Source organism: Ceratina calcarata, unplaced genomic scaffold (genome assembly GCF_001652005.2).
Source record: "Ceratina calcarata isolate Rehan_Ccalc_2016 unplaced genomic scaffold, ASM165200v1 scaffold92.2, whole genome shotgun sequence".
NCBI lineage: Eukaryota > Metazoa > Arthropoda > Insecta > Hymenoptera > Apidae > Ceratina > Ceratina calcarata.
In genome coordinates, this window is record NW_017180576.1 from 473,093 (window position 1) to 493,947 (window position 20,855).

The 20,855-nt window shown below is 45.4% G+C and overlaps 1 protein-coding gene and 1 long non-coding RNA gene across 4 annotated transcripts; one reads left to right on the plus strand and one right to left on the minus strand.

Moving 5' to 3' along the window:
• The first annotated feature begins 1,157 nt into the window (after nt 1-1,157).
• Nucleotides 1,158-9,257, plus strand: LOC108631666 (sorbitol dehydrogenase). 3 transcript variants are annotated; one of them, XM_018035766.2, is made up of 9 exons: nt 1,158-1,175; nt 1,992-2,109; nt 3,629-3,662; nt 4,400-4,560; nt 4,806-4,969; nt 6,800-6,984; nt 7,229-7,407; nt 7,818-7,939; nt 8,161-9,257. In XM_018035766.2, exons 2-9 carry the CDS (start codon nt 2,056-2,058, stop codon nt 8,306-8,308), a joined length of 1,047 nt encoding a protein of 348 aa, XP_017891255.1. In that variant the 5' UTR covers nt 1,158-1,175; nt 1,992-2,055; the 3' UTR covers nt 8,309-9,257. The 3 variants fall into 3 exon arrangements, with proteins under 3 accessions (XP_017891255.1, XP_026674743.1, XP_026674742.1); XM_026818942.1 differs by lacking the exon at nt 1,158-1,175 and adding an exon at nt 1,232-1,248; XM_026818941.1 differs by lacking the exon at nt 1,158-1,175 and having other exon boundaries at nt 1,926-2,109.
• Nucleotides 2,442-3,326, minus strand: LOC113465140 (uncharacterized). The gene is made up of 2 exons (XR_003389966.1): nt 3,224-3,326; nt 2,442-2,726 (listed from the first exon to the last, which is right to left on the minus strand). It is a non-coding gene; the product is annotated as an uncharacterized LOC113465140 (long non-coding RNA).
• Nucleotides 9,258-20,855: the final 11,598 nt, after the last annotated feature.

A 20,855-nucleotide genomic window follows, 5' to 3' on the forward strand; every position in this document is an offset into this window, starting at 1 on the left:
TATATATACACACACATGTTTCATCGCGAGATATACACCTGTGATAATTGTACGCCTGCGGGGAAACGGATTAATAATTCTATAGACACAAGTTATACGTTATTGTTTTAAAAAAATTTCCGGGGATGATTCACAAGACGAAGAAAAAGAGGAAAAAGGATGAAGAAACCTTGAATCTTATCTTCGCTGCTTAGCAACATACTACATATTTCTGGAATTGACCGAACGTAATACAAGTATATAATTTTTAATCATTACCGCGCAATCACGTCAACACTACATACTTATCAGACATCCACTCATCGTTGCGTTATCGACACCAGAAAGTATCGCGCGCGTTATCGAATCGCTTGCAAAGGTTCTTTTGACGATCGTATGATCGGTCCTAAGTATATTGCACACGAAGTAAGCACTAGACAGCAAATAGAGAGAGAGAGAGAATTGTTTCATCGGACGTACGTACATACATATGTACATACACGAGAGAAGACGGTGTGTACTGTGTGTAGTCTGACACGGAATTTGCATTAGACCACACAGATAAGATACTGTTTACTCATTATTCGTTTCAAGTTAGATATGTCAATGCTGTAATTTCTCGAGTCGCGCGCACGTGACTGTTCATGTTTGTGAAATTCAATTTCATCGTCACGCGTGTACAAAATTATGCATGAAAAATACTTGTACAGAGTCAGTCGATCGTTTGAAATCGGTATCGAATAGGACGGTAGCGACGTCGATGTGAAATCAGACTTTTTGCGTAAATTGTCGTAAGATTTGTAGAAATAGAATTCGTCTAAAATTATACAGAATCGATTAAAAATTATTACGATGATGATGATGATGATGATGATGATGAAATCATTGAAATTGTTCGAATGTTTTGAATCAGACATTGCTTTAAACCCTTTTTATTGTTTAATAAAACTAATCGACGCAGTCTTCTCGAAAAAATGATGTGCATGTACACTATGCGACTACTCTCTGTCTGTGGCACTTTGTTCGCTCTCTGCGTCTGTCGATTAACACAGTATGCCTGTATCTACTGATATCTACTGAATGCTAATTATATTCGACCTACCGAGCAACACCGCGGAAGGTCAAAAAGATTGAACGACGCTCGTTGAACAAGCGCGGTATTCTGTCGTCGTTTTTACTACTCAGAGATCACACAGGTACGTACGAGAAACTATGGTCTCGCAATTGTCGCACGAGTCATAAATCTTTTTGGTCTTCATACAACGACGTGTACGTATTATTGCTTCGCAACGTGGACGCGATATGATCCTGAATTCTGAACCTGAAATTACGCGATTATTGGAGCTGCGGGAACGTTCGTGAAAAACGTGTCTCTTTGAACTAATATACATTCACATAGTAGGTCGGCTGGTCGTTCTACGATTCGTTTCGTCGTCCCTCTAGACAAGACCTCTAGTATCAGTTATTCATTCGTTCGACTCTCTTTATAAAATCGTTGAAACATGTTTCTTATAGATTCCCGAGGATAGTATAAGTACTGTACGTACATGTATGCATGTACACACTTTCATTGAGATCGATCGGAACTCGTGTGTGTACGTCGACAGACAGACCGAGAGAGAGAGAGTCGAGTAAAAAATCTCGTCCTTTATTTTTTTCGTCCGTTTCTTGCGCGTCGCGATCGGGACCGCGTCGCGGCATACGTAGAAGCAACCAAAGGGGAAATTCCTCTCTGTCAGATATGAATCGATGTCGGTACTAATGACGAGTGCAGTGTTACAAGTACTTATCAGCGCAGTGTCAAATGACTTATGGCAAAAGTAGACGTGTTTTTCGGAGGATTCCATGGCGGGGGTATATCGCTTAGAGTATTGAGATAAGGTAGCTCATCGTCGCGCGCGCGGTGGTCATCTCGAGTGCCGATTGCGTGCGCGTATACGCGCCACGCGCACGGTCCTCTTATATATAGACTCGCGGCGCGCGCTCTTTCCTAGTTCCGAATTACGTTTCAGCACTAGCAGCAACTTTCGTTAAATTTTACTCGTCGTCATCGTGACACTCGTGGAAGCTTTCATCATGGCCAAGGACAATCTCACAGCCATCCAGTACGGTATCAACGACATCAGACTGGTTGGTATTCTTGGTTGTTTACACGCTGTCGAAGAAGACGCTTTATTTCTTTTTGTAAATGGTGCGAGTCGTCTCAAATTCGATGCGATGCGAACTTGAGATCAAGTGTCATCGTAATATACTTATACAGACTCGTTCCGCAATGATTATTAGTTGCGCAGGTTGTCACATTGGTGTCACAACTTGCATTGTCCACGTGTTACATAGTTATTCAACTCGCCGCTGTTTGCTTCCTTATTTGAAATATAATTTTCGATTAATGATCATTACCTCTCTCTTTCTCTCTCTTTTTCTCTGATGCAAATGATGACGGATCAGCACTGTCAGATGTGTAGGTTTACAAGTATTCGCATTTATTATTCAATGAAATTACATATGCCTGATATTATCGACGATAGTCGACATACATTCAAGTTGAAACTCGTGTGTCGTGTGGCGAAGGGAAACTATAGATGATGAATTATCGAGTTTACTCGCGATGCCGCGATTCGCCTTCGTTTCTTCGCTTGTCGCGCGTCTCACCGTCGTCGTCGTTGATTGAAACGGCCGGTGAAGTTACAGCCGCGATTAACATCGCGGAATTGTCTCAATCTTACAGCAGCGGGGGCACCGTGTGTCTGCGAACATACTACGTGCAAGAACAAGGCATTACCCGCGTCTTTTCGCGGTCATTATTTTCGCTGCGGTTCGTTCGCGCGGTCATCGAATCATTGTTCACCGTATTGTATTCGGTAACTTAATTTAATTTATTAAATAACAATACGATTTTGTGTCGACGGTGACTACTTTGCTTAAACACGGGTGAGACGTCGCGTCGCGTCGTCCGTCGTAAGAGTTCGGGACGAGAGGATGCCTCACGATACGATCGTGGTACACATGGGGCTAAAAGATATACTAGGTTCTATCCTTGAAGGTTTTAGTGGTGGGCAGTAGTAGACAGTTTGAGACAGGTAGGACAAGTTTGCAAACGGTATGAATCGAAGAGTCGAGTAAAACTAGAGAAAGACAGGTTAGTCGTAGGACGATGACCGATTTCATTGGTATAATAGAGGTTACTAGGAGTATCTCTAGCCTAAATACTAAATATATCTGGCTGGTATATTATCTTAAATACCAAATAATATCGTTGATCGATGACAACTGATGGCCGCGACTTATGCGCGGCGCGTAGAAGCCAGCACCTGTTGATCTTGATATACACATAGCGCACAGCGTGCGTCTTGATCTGACAATGTCAATATCATCGCTTATTTATTGATGACGGCGCTCTCTCTCTCTCTCTCATGTCAGCGGTTGTGACACCAACTTTGACTGTTTAGGTACACGCGTGCACGTACGTACATACGTACATTGTGATATTATTGTACGCATTGTCTACGCGCGTTGTGAATAATGAAATTCGATCGTTCCAACTTTTCTGTCTCTTCTCACATTTCTCGTTCAGTCATTTTCCAGTTTTTATCTCTGATCAAGTTGGTCTTGTGTTTTAATTCTGTTTTTCTCTGTTTGAATTTTCTAGGAACAGACTCCTATCGAAGAGCCCAACGAAAATGGTTCGTTTTTACCACCACCACCATCAACACGCTTCTCTCTCGACTCGAATGTTCATTGAACAAAGTCAGATCGTCGTCGTCGTCGTCGTCGTTGTCACCATTCGTCGTCATTCATTTTATTCGTTTTTTTTTCGCCTGTTGGTACTAGTCCAGTGCTAATTACTACTGTTGCACGTAGTAGTGTAGTACGCAGGCGAGAACCCGAAAATTGGCCGGGCCGGGACGAAAATTGTCCTGCGGGATCGGGATGGAGGTCCTCGAAAATTTCGGGATTCCCGACATTCCCGAGAACCCCTCCCCCTCCACCGACTCTGACGGCCTTTCTTGCGATCAATTTTGGGGTTCTCGTATTTTCACGTTCTCGCGCACACACGCACGCACACACGTCTCTACTAAATCGCGATTACTACACAGCTCACTGCAATAGGACGTTTACAATATGGATATTCGTATTTTTTCTTTTAACTATATAAAATTAAACAAACGAAATGCATACGAACGCATTTATTTTCTCCTCTAAATACAGGTATTATTATAACTATTAACTATTTAACTGTGGATATTTTGTACTGCTGCGTATTGCGTGCGCGTCTTTCTTACACAACGATCAGTACGTTTAACACGTTCCCATAAATTAAATACATGCACGAATAATAATAAACGTACGAGTACAGTTACGGTATCGACGACTACTGTCTACTTTATTGTATACTTAATATACTGTACTCCTTTATTAGAGGTGCTCCTTCAGATGGGTTGCGTCGGGATTTGTGGTTCCGACGTTCACTATATGGTACATGGAAGAATCGGTGACTTCGTGGTGCGACAACCTATGATAATAGGCCACGAGTCTTCTGGTGTCGTCGCCAAACTCGGGAAGAACGTGACTAATTTGAAGGTAAGGTAAACTGCAACACAGATTCCTCTCCGGACTCCACGCGAAACCGCGCGTGTATAAAATCGATCGATTTGACGATCCGGTCCAACAACGCGTGTATCGCTCGATACGAATCGATTTAAAAAGCACTTTTCTTTTCATTCGCCTGTATACAATATGTTTACTCATATGTTTCACACTATATTATACGTTCACTCGTTCCGTTACTCACTGACACTAACACCGACACACGGATTACACGACAGGTGGGCGACAGAGTGGCTATCGAGCCTGGAGTACCTTGCCGGAATTGCAGCTTTTGTAAAGGGGGACGATACAATCTGTGCAAGGACGTTGTGTTCTTGGCCACTCCTCCGGTTCACGGCAGCTTGAGACGTTATTACAAACACGCTGCTGATTTTTGCTTCAAGTAAGCGATTTGCGATCGATTCGTTCGCGTTTTCTTCCTGACGTTCCTAGACGGGTCGACAGGTTGCTGCCAGTTAGCTATAGAATCAGCAGAAGAACAATTCGATCAAAAGCTCTATGGCAGAACTCTGTATACTGACTCTGACAAATAGAACGTTATAAATTACACGTGATAATTAAAATATGAGAGAAAATCACACGCCCAACAACAATTTTATAGACAAGTCTTGCTTTTGAGTGTAAATAAATCATGTTTTTGCTGTTCGAGTATTCGAGTATTCAGCGCGAGTTCGACTCACACGTATGTATATCGCTTCGCGTCATTAGTCATTGGTCATTGGACTTTTTGTCAGATTTTTTTCAACTTTTGTCGGATTTTTGATCTTGTTACGTCGGTCGCATTAACGTACGAAACGAGTATGACGGATGAACCAATTCGACAGGAAAACTCCAAAAACAGAACGACGTTTCACATACACGCGTCGCAGCATATTATCCCTTTGCGGATGAGTGTCGGCAAATAGCCGCCCAAGTCTTTTTACCGTTGCAGACACGTGTTGGCATATAGCCGCCCAATTGTCGCGAACGATAAGATACACGTAGGTATACTAACCTGAGAAGTCAAGTTGCCTCTCAATGAAATTAGAAATTTTGTAGTGATGAAGTCTTGTCTTCCGTATAATGTAAACTTACGATGCGAGATCATGGTAGAGTCAGAACGAATTTCAGTTTGTGGAGTCAACCTTTCAGTGACACTACTCAGAGAAAGCAGCAAAGTTTTCCTCATATTTTATATCTTATAACATCTTATCCACGATGGCTGAAAGATCCAGAGATGATACGTTCAATAGTGACAGTACTGATGAGTTCCAGTTTGAATTTGACAACACAGAAGATTACGACATTGTTTTATTCAATGGAAGTGAAATCCTTGCAACAAGGAACGCACTCAGGCGTTTCAATGTGGGCAGTGATAGTAGCAGTAATAAAGAAACGAGTATTCAGGAAAGTGATAGCGGGTCGTCCACAGCGACGCTCGCCCGTCGGACAGCTCCGTCCGTAAAGGGTTATATCATCGTGCTTTGTACGATGACGGGTGCTTACGATAGAACGACACGATTTAAATGTATTTGTATTACCTCACGGCGGCGCACGGCACCGAATGCACGTGGATGGCACGGTACGCGGGGCGCGGATATTCGGGCGCGCAATACTCTTTAAAAATAGCCTTCGTATTACAGTCTAATAGTATTTGTCTGTCCACTGCGCTCTCAGTTCTTTGATTGAGACTCACCACTTAGAACGGTCATCTCTCGATGACTCGATTCACGCTGCACGCAACACGATTAATAGATTCAATTTGTCGCTCATCGCGAGACATGTGAGACTGACTCGCGTGGCCTGTGGTTAGTTGTCTACGAGTGCGCATCATTACGAACACGAGACATGTCACCTTGACGTTGACTCGCGTCTTCTTCGTACATCTCATCCGGTTCGACCCCTGTTCTCGTTAACTAAATAGACACCTAGAAAAATGATCCCGGCGGATATTGTGTATTCACCGCCGCCGCCGCCGCCGCCGCCGCCGCTGTCCGTCCGTCCGTTCAGAATTATTAGACTAAAACTTTGTGCGAGAGTTCGAAAATAATGTGACGGGAAGACGCAGATGGATCAGTCGATCTCCGGAAAATGTCGGAATTCCTCGGAAATTTTTGCTGATTGCTTTGCTTTAAAATTTGCTGCGCTAGGAATTTGCCGATAGATAGGCGATCTCTACACCCTGCTGCTGCTACTGCTGCTAATAAATAATAACCGTGTGTCGCCCGTGCAGGTTACCAGACCATGTAACTTTGGAAGAAGGAGCGCTGTTGGAGCCGTTGTCCGTCGGAGTTCACGCCTGCAAGCGTGCGAACATTGGCATTGGATCGAAGGTGTTGATCTTGGGTGCCGGGCCGATCGGTCTGGTCACCTTACTGGTTGCAAAAGCTATGGGTGCCAGCAAAATTCTTATTACTGGTAATTTTCTCCTCTCCGACGATTCGTTCTTCTTCTTCTTCTTCTTCAGCCAATCGTTGTTCGTCAGTTTAATCGAGTGACAAAAAAAATTAGGGCACGAAAATCAGTTAAAAATTCAGTCCATTGCGCATTTGTAAGCAATTACGATAGCAACGATTAACGAACACCAAACCATTCCGACGATTGACGACTATTAATCGTGATCGCGTTGATGTGTTCTTGGCGAACGACGAACGATGAGCAGATCTGGAACAGGACAGATTGAACCTGGCCAAGGAATTGGGTGCCGATTATACTTTGTTGGTGACCAGGCAAGACAAGGAGGATGAAAATGTGCGCAAGATTCATCAGCTTCTTGGAGAGGAGCCTGACAAGACGATCGATGCTTCCGGAGCTCAGTCTTCGATTCGTCTGGCAATTTTTGTAAGCCGCCACTCTTCTCTTTTCGTTCAAATCATTAATTCGTTCATTCATTCACTCGCTGTTACCTGGTATCCACCCTTATCATCTCATCTGCTGTATGTACACAGATGTACATAGCAGCAGGTATTTCCAATGGTGGTGCGAAATGGCAACGTGTATGAAAAACAAGCATTGTACATAGATAGAATGTGCCTTTATATGTGCCAATCGGTGTAATATATTCTAAGGTCATAGGGCCTTTGTTACGTATCGAGGTGAGAAATCGATATGTGTATATGCAGTAACTTACAGCAGCAACTACCAAACAAAATCGTATTATACATCGAAAGTACTACTACCATTGCTACTACTACTACTACTATTACTATTACTGCTACTACTAGTACTGAATGTCGCGCGCATTTTGTTAGGGAACCAAATCCGGCGGAGTGGCAGTTATGGTTGGAATGGGCGCACCGGAAGTTCAGATTCCTCTGATCAACGCGCTCATCAGGGAAGTCGACATTCGAGGAGTGTTCCGATACGCAAACGAGTAAGTCTTGGTTCATTACCAATGAAACGATCGTTGCTCGATACGATTTCTACTTGATATCCTGTGTGTGTGCGCGCGCGCGCGTGTGTGTGTATGCTACTACACTGTGTGTATTATGTACGATGATACACATTGTGTTATATCTAGTAGAAATTATGAGGAACTAGGAGCATTGTATGTATTGCTTGCAGCTTGAAAGAATAACATTAAACTTGTTTCAGTTACGCCGATGCGTTGGATCTGGTTGCGACGGGTAAGGTAAATGTGAAACCACTGGTAACTCACAATTACAAGATCGAGGAGACCGTGCAAGCCTTCGAAACTGCCAAAGCGGGACAGGGCGTCATCAAGGTGATGATCCATTGTTAGAAATTCTTGTGTGTAATTTTTGCTCATCATCAAAATCGGACCATTTTTTTTCAAGAAACACACTCGCGCGCGCGCATACACACATAGAGTTAATATCAGGAATCAAGAAAAACGGTCGTGCGTCTTCCGAATCGGAACGCGTTGCACAATTTAGACGTTAGATAACAACTAAATGAAAACAAACGTTATTGTTGTTGAGTTGCTTACACACAAGAATAATACGATGCCCGGAAGAACCGAAAGACCATATTAACACGTACGCGACGTACTTCCGCTGTGTCTACTACACACGTATATGTACAGAGTAAAACAGATTTCATTAAACACAGGAAAGTGGAAACTTTTTTTGTTGAGAACTTCATGTCTTACTGAACTTCACATCTTACTTGGAAATCTTGATAAAGAACAACGATAAAGTTTAATTTATTGGTTAAAATTTAGTTTCTTATTTGTGCGCTCGTATGTACATGATCGCGGTTCAGTGATTGGACGATGAACATGTATCTGAGAACACGCGAGACTATTATGTATATGTATGTATGTATGCTATGTATATAGGTACATATTGCGTGATACACAACGGCGGGCACGAGTGGATACGAGCGTTTTCTTTTTTTCGTCGCCGCTCGTATACATCACTATCATATCTTAACTTTGTGATAGTGATATCGTGATAAAAAATTGTTGCTGTACGTACAACTTACATAGCCAGTTGCACAATATTATTCTTATGTAACAACAACGACAACGGTCGTATATTTTCGATCTGATTCGAGCCTGATTTTGTTGTAAATCTTCATCGTCGATTAAACGCGTTTCTGACACTATCATTTTTATCCTATCAAATTTTGTTGATTGTTGAGATCGTTTGTAGTTCGTCGCGTCGTCGTGTGTTGTGGCTGTTATTGCCGGTTGTACTGTTGTTAATAAAAATTGTTAATATGCATAATCTATTGATTCATACCTATTGCTGTGCATGTTGAAAGAAATCGGGGATTCTGATCCAAGTGCAAAGATCTAAAAATCATTGAATCATTAAATTAATTTTATTCTATACCCACGAATTCGAGTAAAAGTTTCTTATTCTAATCGATTATGAATCATCAATGAGTAGATGAAAATCGATGAAATCGAACACGATGAGAAAGATATTCCGAGACAAAACTTTTCTTTCATCGTCTACCGTACACTGTAGCCTTATAGATGTTTGTCGAAATACGGTGGAGTATGGTGAATTTGAAGGATTCGGTTCAATCACGGAGTCGCGGGGTACCTATTACTCGTTGCGAGAGACTTTGAACTTGAACCATCTGCGATGTTCTGCGTCCCTCGACAATGACACCGCATGACTTCTTCCCTATTAGCCTTCTACGTTACGCGCGAGTGCCACTCGAACCGCGCGCAGCAGTCGCTGTTTTCGAGTTTCGATTCTCGCAGCGGCGGCCGCGGCGCGCGTGTAAATAAGCGTCATCGAAGTTCGTCTTTTGTCGACGCAGAGACACGTACGCAACGCCGTCGCGAAACACGCAGCTCTACCAAAAACAATTCCCGATCCACACGACTTATTGGTACGCTCGCGTGCAAAAATCACTCACTTTCATTCCCCCACCTTTCACCTGCAGTTTATCCTTCATCAGTCAGTCAAGAGTCTTTTCAGGAAATTATTTTGAATTGATGATCTGTTGTCACTCACCATCTGATCGATCGATATGCGGTCATCCCTTCCCATCATTTCTTATTTATTATACAATATTTAATACAAGTCCCTTATTTTTATCAGTCAATGTGTCAGGTCCGACTTACTTCCACGACTAACTACTCTCTCTCTCTCTCTCTCTGTGTCAACAATTCCGCAGCACAGATCCCGAATTTGACGATCTCCGAATTCTTTTTCTTATTGATCTTTCAATAATTATCAATTATTATAATCATGTCTACTACTACTACTACTACTACTACTACTACTACTACTACTACTAGTAGTGCTAGTACATCGTATATATAGTATAAACTTTCACTGCAGTTCTCTACGTGGCCGGATGACGATGCACATATTAATTGATTTCCTTGCTGCTCGCTCGATACACAGAGAGGTATCACCGCGTGCTAAAGCTTCCACAGTTTTCTAATTTGTGGCGATAGCAGTATCATTCTCTCCTCGGAGCTCGTTAAAACGGTCGTTATCGTTGCTGTCGTTAACTTCAGATTCGTCGTTGTCGTCGTCGTCCTTACACCGCGCTGCAACGCACACCGTACCAACCTACCTCTATTCTTGTAAAAAATCTTCTAAACGACTAACTTATTGCGAATACCAGAAAATAGGAAATTGAAGGCTCATACGCCGCTAAACGGTTATAGTAAGTATACACGGATACGATCACACTTTAAAACTAGAACGTGATTTAATAAAAAGTTGGTTAACTGCAAAAGAATACCGAAAGTAAATGGTAAACGGATCGTTGGAAATGTATTCATTACGTCGTCGTCGTCGTCGATCACTTCTATTATTGTTTAATTTGGAACGCTCTTCGATTTCTATGCGACTCGAAACGCAAATACAGTTATACATGAAATTCGTGTAATAATATTCCGTTGTCAACTGTCGACCTAATAATAAGAGTTCTGTCGCATTTGATGCGAAACCTTCAGGACCGTCCCCCGTTGTTCAACGAGCGTCTCTCTCTCTCTCTCTCTCCCTTAACACAGCAGTCGCTACTCTAGTCTTAGCCGTCATTGTACCTACCTGCATCTACTACTACCTATATTAATTACTATACCTGTACGACCTACCTGTGTGTACGTGTATGTATTTATGTATGTGTACATACGTTAGGTCAGAATCCAATGATTTACTGTATGTATAGTATACTATACTACTACAGACGTACGTACGTATCGTGTACACGTGCCTTTGATTTGCGCGAGTAGCGTCGCGGATTAATTAAGTACCATCGTCTATCGGCAGTCTGATTAAAATCTGGTATCTAGCATTGGTAGAAAGTTCCCGGGTGATACCCGGGAGGGAATAACCGCGGGACGGTCGTTATCGGTCTGTACTAGTAGTATATAGAACGCGAGAGGACCGAGTGATCGAGAGTGCGGGATAGGGGGGTAGAGAGTAGTGGATCGTTCGTTTGAAAAGCGGTGCATTATCGGGGACGGTGGATAATTAATTAGAGTGGCAGCGGGAATGTAAACAGAGATTCGGTCGGACGACTCGGAATCGGCCGACTGGAAGATTTTCGTGTTTCGTCGGTTTGGTCTTTGGGGCAAACATAATCGACGTCGACGCCGCGTTTCCCTTGAGATTCCCTGTGACGACGCGAACGTCGTCGCCGTCGCGTCAACGACGAAATGAGCATAACTTTGATGTGTAACTCGTTTTTTCTTATTAGCGTAGTAGAGATACATAGCTCGTCGAGATCACGACGCACTTGTATTATACGAATAATGATGCATTTTTATACATTTATTCATTCTTTCGACGCTTTCTAATAAGTACGTTACGTACGTCAGATGATAAGGACAACGCGCGCGTTCGAGAGCGAAGCGGGAGTTACGACGCGTATCCGCTTTGAACTCGCCGCCGCCGCTGCTTTGTCGCGATTCCCTAACGCCCTTTTTTACGTTCCACCACGCATCCGTTCTGTCCGCCGCCGCACACGGTTTCCTCCGGTTCTACTGTGCACTTTCTCTGTAAAGTGCTTGGACGAGGAGACTGAGAGATTGAGAGTGACTATTTTCTATCGTTCAATTTCACACAAGACATCAGCAATCGCATTAACAGCGAACGTTCCGTACGTAATTGTATTTATTGGTATGTGGAAAAATTGGGTTTGTCGGAAATAGGAACGGTCTGATAATCATATTCAAGAGATAGATTTCTTTGTGACGTAACGTTTGTAGAACATTTTGTTCGTGTGAATTTTTAACGACGCGAGGAATCGCAATTAAAAATGTGACGACGGCGGCGTGGGGGAGAGGGGTATACGATGAAGTAGAAGAAGTGTGGGCGATGAGAATGTGTCGAGAATGAGGAGTAGCAGGAGCAGCAGCAACAGCAAAGAGACTGCGAGGGATAGAAGAATTTGTAGGCGCGCGTATAGCCTTCACACACTCGTTACACGCTTTCGGATTAATAAGACAGACCGAGGAGAACTGCAGTGGTCGTTCAACTTCCTGTATCACTTTCTAAGCGCAGCCGTCTGTGAAAAACCGCGCGAAGCTCGCTTTTTATTTAGTAAAAGCTAAAGTGGAACGAACCCGCCTTTGATCATTCGAATCACGTCCTTTCCCCCGGATCTCTCTAACCGTTCTCCAATCCAAACAGTCTACAGTCGTACAGTTTTTAATCAACTCGAATCATCCAACGAGTCGCGACAACGACGACGGCGAGGATCGACCTATCGACACATCTAACTAAGCCAAAAATATTAAAAGATACTGTCGTTTATTCAACGTGCTGTCGCAAAGACCGGCTACACTAGGAGCGTTCCAAGGGTGAACGATCTTTTTAGTTCTAGTGGCCTCTGCTGTTCGTTGCACTTCATCGGGCTTACGCGATTAGGTCCGGGGTTTTGCTCCCACCATCAGAGGCATCCGATCTGATGCATCGACGAGTCGGCGATCCTGCTCTCCAACTTTCTCTGTCTTCTGATTTTCTTACTGATTACTACGCGAAACAAAAACACGGGCCAAGTATCTACATATAAAGTAAGAGTTAAAAACACTCAAGTTACACAACAGATTTGCACTCGCATAAGAGGCGTGTAGGACGGTTTAAAACAGAAACGGAATTATTTCGAATCGTTTACGAGTAAAGAATCGACGACGGGTTCGTTCCCGAATAGCTGGTTACGACTACGACTCACGTGTTTACGACAGCATCGCGGTCGCAACAGTTTTGTGTTTGTGCACGGGCCGCGAGATAAGCGGTCAGTTTTCACGGTATATATAAATGCGGGTTACATACATTATAATACGTTCGTATTACGGGCCGCGTGGCGGTGGTAATTAGCCGACGACGGTTCATCAGTCACTCCGACACATAACTGACCTCCCCCCCTCCAACTCCTCCTCCCCCGGTACGGGGTATCTCCCGAGCCGAAACAAAAAAAAAAGTGTTGATCCCTCTCGAAGCGCAACAACCCGCTACGCCGATACACCACCACGCTTACCCCCCAGCAGCTAGCAGCCAGCAGCAGCAGCAGCAGCAGAGTCGTACCCGTCAAACCCCGCGGACGCATTAAGAACGTAATGAAACGTCGGATCGTGCCATGAAGGAGACCAGCTTTCAAGAACCAGAATCGCACTCTGATTTACGATTTTCGTCTCTTTCGTGTCTTGTTCGAGATCTGTGCGATGAGTAATAGCATTTCAACAATTTTATTCATACCCTTTGATTCGTACTTAAATTCGTACAAGACTTCTTTGAAAGACGTAGCATTTATAATTATTAATTTAAAAATTGAAATCTACATGAAAAAAATAATTATTACATCTTCTGCCGTTTATAGCCATTGACCCGGCCGCCGGTATTGAAGCATTCGTTGACCTTGTCGGTCGTTAGACGACTTTCTGCAAACACAATTTCTTCGAATTAAATCCGTGTGCGTTTATCATCGATGATCGAGCAACGCCGCCGCCGCAATACTTTCCTTATAGTACTTCGGATTAGATGATTTAGATTTAGCCTTTAGCCGGAGACACGGAGACTGGAAAGGTGAGCTTTCACCTCGAGCTCCGTGGGGGTGGTTTCTCGATGATAAAGTGCAAGGAGAATCGCGCACGAGGTCACCCCGAGAGCGCGGTCCCATTGGCAGCTCGGTTTCAGCGTAGGATCGTGATTGGTCGGAGGTCGTGGGTCGCCTCACCTACCCTCTATCCGACGTGACCTCCCACGCGAACTCACGAGATAACTACTACCACCACCCTTCCACCTTTTCCGGGTTCCGGGCTCGGAGGGCTCGCGCGCCGTCTCGTCGCTGCCGTTCCTCCTGAAATGCCGTCCTCTCTCGGCCTCTTTCTCTCTCTGGTCTCTTAAACTCGCGTCGATACGATCCTCTTTCGTATATACTACCTTCCGTGTTCGTCGTATCATATTATAAAATTGGCGAACCGCAAGCTAGTAGTACCAGATTCACTTTCACTTTGCGGTTTCCCGCGCACGCGAGAAACCTTCATACTTTGCGGAAAGGTGGAGATGAGAACTTTAGAAGCGGAAGGGTATCATTGTCAGCCGCGGTAAGCTTGGATGTTTCGCTTCCGCTCTAGTTTTTCCATCCCTCGTTCATTTATGATCGAAAGAAACAGTAAGGAGGACTTCTGCGACCTGTTCGTTGTTCGACTCGTCGCGAATCCTCGAGTCGACGCCGAGTATACGAAATTGTGATTTATCGGAACAAGTTTCGCATTCTTCGACAACATTAATCATTGCGATATTTTACTCTTTGCCATTTCGTTCGGTAAAGTGATAATGGAGTGTGTGTGTGTGGGTGTAACGCAATTACTCTAACGCAATTACATTACGACTTGCTTCTTGTCCGGGCGAAAATGGATTACCCGCCACTGTCTGATTCGATTACGCACTATTTCAATGCACCGATAACTGATATAACTTTCTGCTCTCCGTTCACAACCATCAAAATGTTTTCTTCCGTAGAGTCGAAAGATTGTTGCTACTAGGTACTATTTAGTATGCACACAGTACACGTGCTCTGTTATGTACACACATAAATGCAACCTTGCTCGTTCTTATTACGACTAACGAGCAGTTTTTCACTTGTGACTTTTTTCCATTTTTTTTTTCCAAGTACATACATTGTATACATTTATGGGAACGTTGTCGTACAGCTAAAGACAATGATTCTCGACCCGTTTTCTTTTTCTTTCTTCGTGGTCGTATTAGTGACCCGAGAGTAGAAACGCATCTATGCCCAATTTTTTCTTTAGTACACGACACGTTGGAAAAGAGGGCGAAACAGAGAGCAGCTGTGGTCGCACCGCGATCGAATCTGAATATCACGGGCGGGCGTTAGTATATCACGAGCGTATCGACCAGTGAACGACTCGAGCGGAAGTAATTAGATACGCATTGAAAACACCCCCGGAAGCGCGAACCTGTGCATCGAACGGCAGCAGACTGACTGACTGACTGGAGAAAGCACACGAAGTAACGTTTGCTACTACTGTAGTCGAGACGAACCGTTAGCCGCCCACTCGATGATGGGTTGATCGCGATCGATCGTCACGATGAGTTCGATCCTAATATGTATACTATAAGAAAAACAAAGCAAAGAGCATCGCGAGTGAAGCCAGCTGTCTATCATAATTTTATAATACTTGGACTGTAATTTCTATACTTTCTTGTATTCACCTTCACCACACACTCAGACGCACTCTTGCTAATAGAATACGAAGAAAAAGAAGAATCTCCCTCGTCACAAACTTTTTACCGTCGGACGATTTTCGCGCCAAGAAATATGAATTGTTAATAGGAGGTAAAAGGAATTTTATGTTAGTCGCATCGATATATCCTCAACAGCGGTGTTCCCCGCCGCCGCCGCCGCCGCCGCCGCCGTTGCTCCTCTCTTGCGGCAAATCTATAATAGTATGTAAATCGGGCTGATATACAGGCAGACCGCCCGCCCGCCAACCTTCGCATACATTACTTTTTATTCCGTTTCGCATTTACCTTTCTCTCCGCTCGTCATTTTCATAAAGGACTTTTTAAAACTTCGTCGCCTCTATTAGCGGACTCGCGACTCACGGGGTAAAGCGATTCTTGCCCCACTCTCTTCTCTTACGAGTCGTGACGATTCTCAGGCGAAAATCAAAAAGCTTAAAATCAGTTGCTTCGACACTTAACACTTCGTCGTAGTAAGCTTTTTAACAATATTATAGCATACTATTACTCGTCGTCGTTAAGAACACTGTTCGATGCTGACCTGGTTTATTTACCGAGTGTACTACTGTTAACAGGTGATTCGAGAGGCGTGAAAAACGTGTCTTTTTTCTGTTCACTCGCGACAGTGTTGGTGCACGTGCTACGGGAAAGAATTTAATAGCGTGGCCGAGGGGGGAGGTGGTGAATGATCGATGTAAGATAGTTGACGCGAAATGGCGAAGATTACGTGTCGGGGGGCGGCGGTTCGGTTCGGGTTAGGTTCGAGCGCATCGAGCGCACAGCGAGCAAACGTTCGCTCCGAGATGAGCGATCGTTCCCGCGGGACCACGAACAGGACGGGACGAGACGGGAACGAGACACGAATGCTTCAGCGCCCTGTCCAAAGCCCGCGCGCGCTCGCCTTATCGTCTGCCAAGTCGTCCATTGTCGACGGCGGCCCTCGACTCGACTCGACTCTCGATAAGACCAGAGATCATCGAGATCGGACACTACTACTGCGATTCTCGTGCGATCCGCTTTAACGTCGCTTTTACAGCGTCGTCAGATTAGAACGAGTGTTTTACGCGGAATGCGGAAATATTATACTTTTTACGAAATTCTTCGTTCCAAACGGGTCGATGGATTTTCCATCTACTGTGACATGTCTCGAACGCGGGCGTATCTTTAATTGCGTGGAAAAATTCCACCGGTGAAGATTAGCAACAACAAAGAAAAAAAATAGAAAAAGAAAAACAGAGGAAGTGTGCGTGTGTGTGTTGAAAACTGTGAGAAGTTTGGGGGTGGGGCAGGTGTTTACGAACGAGTAACCGCGTAACGGGAAGCGCCGCGAGCTCGTCGAATCTGGAATGGGCATCTGCGATTCCCCGACGCGTGACAATCGAGTCGCGTCGCGTCCGTCAACGAGAGCGTGCTGGAATGAAAAGAACAGAGGGGCCAGCGGACGCATAGCGGCTCTCTCGCTTCCGCCGGTCGCGAGGGGGCCACCACGGGACGAATCGGCGCACACGGGGTGTTTTAAAACGAGTGCTATCGATAATCGAAATCGCTCGGGGGTTGCGGTTGCCCAGGGCTCTGGGGTAAATCTCGCTATTCGACGACCAAACCCCCGCCCAGCCCTTCTCTCTCCGTCTGTCTCTGTCTGCTAGCCGTCGGTCGCTCTTATGTACGTTTTCTAGTTCCTCCTGAACAAAAGTGTCTGGACGCTTGTATCAAGTTGTGAAATACTCGTGATGATCGACATTCGACTTTGTCTACTTCAAGGGGCTAGGATAGTCACGGCGGCGCGGCGGTGGACACGTTTCATCGCTATAATCTAACGAGAGATATCTTACGATCCTAATATAACGGTCCGACTTCCATCTCTCACAAATATCGCGATTATATCTATGCGCGTGACAGTGATCAAGTATGCACCCGCGAAATCTGCGCGACATACCTACTTGCGTGTTTATTACAAATTGTCGCAGCATTGTTCCGGTGCGACAGTGGCAGCAAACAGGTGGCCGCCGCCGCTGGTAGTAGCGAGCCTAGGATGGTGGCGTGTGAACGCGTTCTGATTTTTCACCAAACATCTGTCTCGCCGCCGCGATAACTATCTGACTTTACAACATCGCTTCGCGATAGGTCGGCGACGAGCCGATATTGAGCTTTTGTCACGCATGATGCCTATATAGAATAATACACAAGTTTCCGTTTTATATTGGCTTCCCCCTGTCTGTCTAAATGGTCATCTTCGGAAACCTGGCTATGCTCGTTAGTCGCTTCCGCTCGTCTCGTAACCAAAAAAACCCGTTGTCCCGAACATTCGTGTGCTACCTACTACTACTACTACTACCTACTGTGATCGTTGTATCGATATTATCGTATTACGCGTTCTGTCATTCTATTCATCGTGCACCGTCTCTAGAGAATTGCATTTTGCACCTGTCTGTCGTTTGCCAGGCGGTAAATGTGTGCATGGTAAACGTGTACAGTTGTACTTGCATTCACAGGCGATTCGACTTTTTATCAAGGCGTAATTAGGAACGAGAAGGGAAGGGACGTTATAAGGATCGATCAGTGACTGTTGAATAACGAGCCAATCCCCCACTCTCTTCGTACTGGCTTGCACATCTCGTTTTGCCAACCAACGTTGTTGGACTCGTCTGCACGTAATATTAGAGTTTGTACACACCTACGCTACGATTCACACACATACACACATCGTGGTCACCTCTGTCCGCGACAAGAGTTCGACGAATAGTTTCAGCTGTTTAGCAGAATATAATTTATACAGGTATTGGATCGGTTCGATGCTGAGACGCTTTGTCAGGAAACGCTTTGCAAAACTTCCACCATACAGGGGAAAGCAAGGATGACGTCGACGTTTGAAGGCGGCGTTCGCCGAAAGGATCCAAAGGCGGTTCCTAAAAACCGAGAACCGAGCAGATAACTCGGATAACATCTGGTAACGACGCGCTCACGCTACCGAGCCACCGATCAAGCGGATCTTCGGAAGAGGAACGGACCCAGGACCGAGGAAAACGATCCCCTTGGTTCACCGCGAGCGCGCGCGCGCGACAGACAATTCTACTTCGGATAAAATCGGTCGAAATCCTCCGAGGGCCACCATCGACGCGGCCCCGAGACCAGGGGAGATGATTCAGAGATATCGCTCGACATAAAACCCTTAAGGTTCAAATTTGCATGTTACAACCTAACGTACCCCCCGCTATCACCTCGCCCGCGTTTACGCTCCCCCGCTGCAGAGACTTTCGACTTGGACTCCTCCGCCCGCCCGCCACTGTCCGCCTTCGTCACATCCCCGAGCTTAGCCTTATCCCTGCTATTTTGAATGTAAGATACGATAGGTACCCGCCGCGTTTCCCTCGTTCCGTCTCTCCGTCCCACCACAGTTTTTCTTTATCCGTTATCCGCTGAGCACAGCTACCGTGTTCTTATCTTGCTCCTGATCTTTCATTTCCATACCATCGAAACGTTGTTGTTCGCAGCCTCTTTCTCTCGTCCACGACTCGAATCGCAGATCACGCCACGCCATAATTTTCAAGCGATTATTACCTATACATATATACAATATTACGTCGCTAATTAGACGTGACAGACAGACCATCGTACGCAATGATTACGCCATATTACGCGAGCCGAGATAAGAAAAAGACGATCGAGCTACGACTCGAGCGACTCACGGGTGGCCGGGTGGTATCTGGTGGTAAATAAACAGCTGTAGCAACGCAACGCAAAGGCTCGGTGGCCGTGGTTTCGCGACGAGCATCGATACACACGACCACGGTCGAGTAGGGGTATACACGGCAGAGGGAGGGCGAGGGGCCCGATGGTTACGTAAATTAAAGGACGCGGTTGCCTCCGCGACCAAACAAACTTGCCGGATCTCTCTCTCCCCCCCCCCCCCCCTGTTTACCTACATCTCGTCAAATGGAACCGCGCGCGCACTCTCTGCATCTCTTTCAACCGTCGTCTACCTTCGTGTCTTCATCTACGATCGTCGTCGTCGTCGTCGTCGTCGTCGTCGTCGTCGTCGTCGCCTCGCCTTACCTCTTCCCTTCTGCAAACTTGTCTACACTTACACGTAGACGCAGAGAGAAGGTTCCTCCGTCTGGCTGGCTGGGAATAGTTATCTGACGCACTCTGATTAATGCAGTTTTTACTTCGAAACGTCAACTTTTGTGTGTTTCGTGGTTTAGGAGAATACAATTGTTTTATGACGGATGTACGCGCGTACAGAAGGAATAGTTTCGAACGCAGCCTCGCATTTATATTTCTGATCTGATCGCGGTTTGTCAAAAGGTTGCGACGCAAGTTTTTATTCCGAATGGTTAATTACACGAGTCGTACTGCTTTCGACGACAGGCGAAAGTGGAAACGCGATCGAGGGGAAGGACATCGCGTATCGATTCCCCGCCGCTGCTGCTGGAACGACTCTCGGGGAATGACGAACGACCGTGCGTGCCACTCGAGGGACAAAAGTTTCGTATTCCCGCGGTATTCGTCGTCGTCGTCGTCGTCGTCGTCGTCGTCGTTATTTATTTCCGCGGCGTATTATTGTTGTTTATTATCTGAAGTTCGGTACATTTAACCCGCGCCCGTTTCCAACCCGAGGACAATACGGGAGAACCGATTCCCCCCTCTCCACCCGAATAAGAGAACTCTTCCTCGCTGACAATACCTCCGCCACGAGTTGAAATAGAATTCGATCACGCTCCTCGACGCGTTCACCACCCTACCTACCGCGCATAGACATAATCGCATTTTTAACCGAGAACCAGGCTCGTCAGGTCGTCGAGTCGAGTTTACGAATCTGTTCCTTGGTTTTGAACAATTCTTATTTGATCGACGACAACGGCGACGACGTTATAAGCGCATGCAATGCATAGTTGGAAACTTATAACACATAAAATGATAGAGGAATAACCCGATCCTAAGTAGAAATTCAGGGATCAGAGTTCAGTTTCTATGCGATCACTACTTTGTGAACGATCGTTGACCGCAGGGCGTGAACGATGCCTTATTAATTTTTGGATATGGAGTTTCGCGGGTCGCGGGTGACGGAATAGAAGGTCGGGCGGGGGAGGGGGCGTCGCTTGGGGTCGGCAGATAGAAGGAACAGGCCTTGGCAGATGGCAC

Coding starts and splice junctions, on each gene's coding strand:
- LOC108631666 (XM_018035766.2), top strand. CDS start 2,056: ATGGCCAAGGACAATCTCACAGCCATCCAGTACGGTATCAACGACATC. Junction 6,985..7,228: donor CAGCAAAATTCTTATTACTG/GTAATTTTCTCC, acceptor AACGATGAGCAG/ATCTGGAACAGGACAGATTG. Junction 7,408..7,817: donor CGATTCGTCTGGCAATTTTT/GTAAGCCGCCAC, acceptor GCATTTTGTTAG/GGAACCAAATCCGGCGGAGT.